Here is a 4,381-nt window from a genome sequence, read left to right as displayed (position 1 = left end):
ATTCGTGAACCATTCGCTCTTTTGATTCGGATCTTTTAAATGAATCAGTTGAACCGGTTCACCGGTCTGAACCTATTGTTTCACGAGTCTGACTGAATCGGTCCGAGCTGGTCAACTCGCTGACATAAATGATTCACAATGTGTCGATAGATAGAGAATTTGAAGCGATTACACGTTTGACTGATAGTGTGAATAAAATATGGTGTGGAATTGCGTTTTATTATAGTTTTTGCGTTTTTTTATTAGTATTATCCTGGTTTGAAAACACGAAATTGCAATAAAACCTCTACTATCCGTTTTATAAACCTTATTTTATTATCATTGTAACATATGGATTTTCGAATCGTTTTTGAAATATGTAATATATCACTAGGAAGACGTGATGACGCAAATAAGTTCGAAAGAACCGATTTGTGGAAATGACTCAGTTCAAATCACTTTTAAGATGTCTTTACGCGAAATAAGGCTGCTTTGTGTTCAGCGAATTCAGTTTAAAATGCTGCATAAAAGCCAGACCCACCTTAGCCCCTCAGTATCAAATTATACAGTTGTAATTTTCTTTGAGCATCAATAGTGTGTAAAGACAGCTATGACACTTCAGAAGCACATTTGCAGTGTAAAATTGACATACTACCTTCACATTTATGCATTTGGTAGTCACTTTTATCCAAATCGACTTACATTCAAGGTTTACAATTTCATCATTACATGCACTGCCTGGAAACAGAATCCGCCATGACCTTTGCACAATCTGATTCTGCTTTAGCCTAGATTTAAACTGCTGATTTTGTCTGGCCAGAGGAGAATGACACTATTTCAACAAACTATTTCCCCGTCTAAATACTGTAAAGCTGATATAAAGCCACCCAGTTTTATATCAAGCCGATGTAAAGCTGCTTTGACAATTTACATTGTTAAAAGTGCTATACAAATAATATTGACTTGACTTTGTATTGCTAGCACCATGCTGTACCATTTGGGCTATAGGAATTTGATAAGCAGACACGTTGTCTGTCTTGATAACTGGTTTTCAGGTAAAGAGACATTAATATTAATAAATAGCAACAAACACTGTACAACAAACTACTTTTATTATTGCCAACACAGCTTATTTAAAGATTTTCTTGTAGACTTTTACTCTGGAGTGAAAGTAAATAAAATCTCAGCCAACCATGACACTCATTAAAGATGCATTTGCCTGTTTCCCTTATATGTTAAACATCTAGTGCAGCCTTTGGTCACATAAAAGTACTTTTTAAAAACAACAAAAAGCAGCGCATCATGTCACAGGCATTGACATTGTACAAATGTTGCCTACATATATAAAGGTCAGCTTAAGGTGAACAAATATCTGCACTTCAACATTTATGATGTGTTCAGCAATTTACTTAAAAATACATACACCGTATGCATCTAAAATAGGACAACAGCTTTACAAATTAGGATATCAAAATCCACAATCAAATAAAACTCAAATTTTCCAACAGAAATATAAGGATGTTATCTAAAAATAGAAGAAACAATGTTTTTCTTCAAAATTGGCATTTCCGTTTGAGCTCCCATTGCTTCTTCATAAATTGCAGAGGGAAGTTAGAGTCTTATTTGGGAGGTCGACCTTCACACACTTTAGATAATCTCCCGGCATTGAGGCCTATGTGCAATCTTGATGAATAATATGATGATATGAAATACTCTCCATTTCTGTCTCTTCAAGGTGCTACTGGATATGAGGCCGTGGTTTCAGGATAAGTTTCCCCGTCTAGTATGTGAGAGGGAAAAATACAAATGTTTGGACAAGAAGAGTTACTTTGCATTCATAAACCAGTGAAACTGAGAGATCATAAAGGGCAATTCAGAGGACACAAGTACTCACATCATCACAGGACATGTTATATTCTGCTAGTACTGTCCGACAGCGTGCTGCAATACTGCAAGTGGTTAAGGGGAGATTTGGTAGTCACTGATCATTTACAGTTTTGTAATTGTCAATAGTCAACAGAATGGCTGAATACAATGAAGACAGTACAAATTTCCTGTATTAAAAAGGATACATAGAAGGTGCAACAACTCGTTTGTGTATTCCAGCAAAGAAAAGCCCAATCAGAGTCACACAGCTGATTGTGAAAAATGGATGATTCCATAAAGATGAGAAGAAAGAAACCTGTGGAAAGAGAGAACATGACAGTCTAACAAGGGCAAACAGGCAGAGTGTGGCATTTGACGCTAATCTGACACCTCTAAATTTGACATACTTTCTGAGTGTCTGGATCTATCAGCCAGTTCCAGGCACCTGTGGCTGTGCACACAGACACCACGATCAGAATCACTGCAAAAAAAGAAAAAGAAAAGCAGAATTCATTAATTAAAACAAGGCAATGTAAGGCACAAAATATGCTTCATTTCAGTCCTTGTTGATTAACATGTTATAGACACTTGGAAAGCATGTACAGATCTTGGCTCAGACCAGACACATAGTCCAGGTTTTAAACTGCTTGAAACAGATTCAATAAAGATTTGACCAGACAAGCTGGACTGACTTACTGCGCCAACGACCTGTAGCTGGCTGCAAACAAGACACATACTCCGTCAGTCTCCTCTCAAAAGCCTTCAGGTCTGCGGAGCAGCAAAATAACTGTATCAGCACAGGACTTACAGTGAGGTAAGCAACATCTGTTTTCCAATTTGAAGAAATTTTAGTTTTAAATTACAAAGAATTCAACCACCACTTAAAGGACAAGTTCAAAGACAGCTTTGTATCATTACAATGTTGGTAGTACATATAAATGAACTGTGTATCCCCCATGTGACCTGTACCCAGATCTCCCAATTTATTTATCAGCTAAAGTGATTTTCTGACAGCTGCAGGGCTTTTGTTAAAACTACAGAAGGTACTTCCGCATTTTTGTATTCTCGACCATGGACAGTTGGATCGAGCCCAGAGCATTATGGGTGTTGGAGTTTTCCTACATTTCTAGCAAAAGTGAACGCCACAAACCTTTTCTTCGTTTTTAAGTCATGTAACAACTCTTTCAAAAACTTTTCGCCTTTCTACTGTATAGACAGCCAAGTGTTATTAAAAGACTATATTGTCAGCGGCGAATCACCCCTTTAAGACACCGTGCTGCTATCTTTCACATCACTCTGAAAAAACGCATAACGAAGAAAAGCTAAAAATATAGATGGGCAAATACACTGATTTGAGTTTATAGGGTCAGAAACATCAGCTGTACCAGGCATATCAATGCACAGGCAGCTTTATGGCTTTTATCATTTCTGGAAAATGTGCACTACTTTGCATGTCTTATACGTCAGTGTCAGATATGATGGCGTTATGATTGGCCAATGTTTAAAAACCAAGACTTGCGAGATTTAGTTGTACATACTTACGTTCATAATGTTGCTGCAGTGCATGTCAGCAAAATAAATCACGCTTTAATCAGCTGAAGGGTCTAGAATCTTAGCTTAGATGCTAGCAGCCCTGTGTCAACATTATACATCTAACTTGCCATAACAAACACATAGACCCTGCGCTAATATTTGGATATGACACTTGGAGATGAGATAATCGATCTATTAAAAAATACCTTCGGCTTGTTCTAATGAATTCATTGTTCTTCCCCCAAGTGCTGTAGTCGCCGAGTGTAGGCCTGCAAACACACGCAGCTGCCGTCAGCGTGCGCCAGCCAATCGCGGAAGCTCTCTTCTCATTGGCTCCTAGAGAAGAGGGCGTCATCTTAAAGAAATATGTTCCTTTATTTTGTTTGTTTGTTTATTAGATGCTTCGATGTTTAGTTGTTTACTATTCTTCCAGCTAAGTATATTCAGTAATCAGACTCCTTCATTTATTTAATATAAATGCTTGCTTACTTTTTTTGAAATTACTTGCTTACTTGTATTTTTACAATTGGTACAAGGAGTTGAAATGACAGCCAATCTGATTATACTTAAAAATGTAATGCAACTGAACTTACTTTTTGAAGCTGAAGTAGGTAGATTTTTTTTTACACTGCATGTCTTCTGTGTTCAAAGGAAATTTCGTACCAAAAGTATATTGTTGAAAACAAAATTACATCTCTAGCACATCTGTAAGCTTAAGATTTTGAGTTTCTTATTAATTAAATTATTTTTGTAATGTGCTGATGGGGGTTTCCCCTTGTATTATTCTTGGAAGAAAAACAACTTGAGAAAAAAAAAAACCTGTGTGTGTTTTATCTCCCCATCTTTCTCTTTTATAGTCATGTGCTTTGTGAGATCAACATGAGAAATGGATCTGACATCATATATTATTTATTTGTTTGTTTGTCTGTTTTTTAAAATGATTAAATATATATAGAGAGCATTAACAAAATAATAAAAGACAAAGAAGCATTCAGAGAGTACA

The 4,381-nt window shown here is 36.5% G+C and overlaps 1 protein-coding gene across 1 annotated transcript; it reads right to left on the bottom strand.

The window, feature by feature from the left end:
* Positions 1 to 1,069: 1,069 nt before the first annotated feature.
* On the bottom strand, positions 1,070 to 3,704 carry LOC306869472 (nuclear envelope phosphatase-regulatory subunit 1). Its single transcript, XM_079416245.1, has 6 exons — positions 3,585 to 3,704; positions 2,542 to 2,613; positions 2,253 to 2,326; positions 2,052 to 2,161; positions 1,874 to 1,928; positions 1,070 to 1,759 (listed from the first exon to the last, which is right to left on the bottom strand). Exons 1-6 carry the CDS (start codon positions 3,607 to 3,609, stop codon positions 1,718 to 1,720), a joined length of 378 nt encoding a protein of 125 aa, XP_079272371.1. The 5' UTR covers positions 3,610 to 3,704; the 3' UTR covers positions 1,070 to 1,717.
* Between the last annotated feature and the right edge of the window lie 677 nt (positions 3,705 to 4,381).

The sequence above is a fragment of the Barbus barbus genome (genome assembly GCF_936440315.1).
Source record: "Barbus barbus genome assembly, chromosome: 1".
Classification (NCBI taxonomy): domain Eukaryota; kingdom Metazoa; phylum Chordata; class Actinopteri; order Cypriniformes; family Cyprinidae; genus Barbus; species Barbus barbus.
The sequence above is the reverse complement of the archived record's forward strand: the minus strand, read 5'-3'. Positions and strand labels throughout refer to the sequence as shown.

Coding starts and splice junctions, on each gene's coding strand:
- LOC306869472 (XM_079416245.1), bottom strand. CDS start 3,609: ATGAATTCATTAGAACAAGCCGAAG. Junction 1,929..2,051: donor CGAGTTGTTGCACCTTCTAT/GTATCCTTTTTA, acceptor AACCACTTGCAG/TATTGCAGCACGCTGTCGGA. Junction 1,760..1,873: donor ATAACATGTCCTGTGATGAT/GTGAGTACTTGT, acceptor CTCACATACTAG/ACGGGGAAACTTATCCTGAA.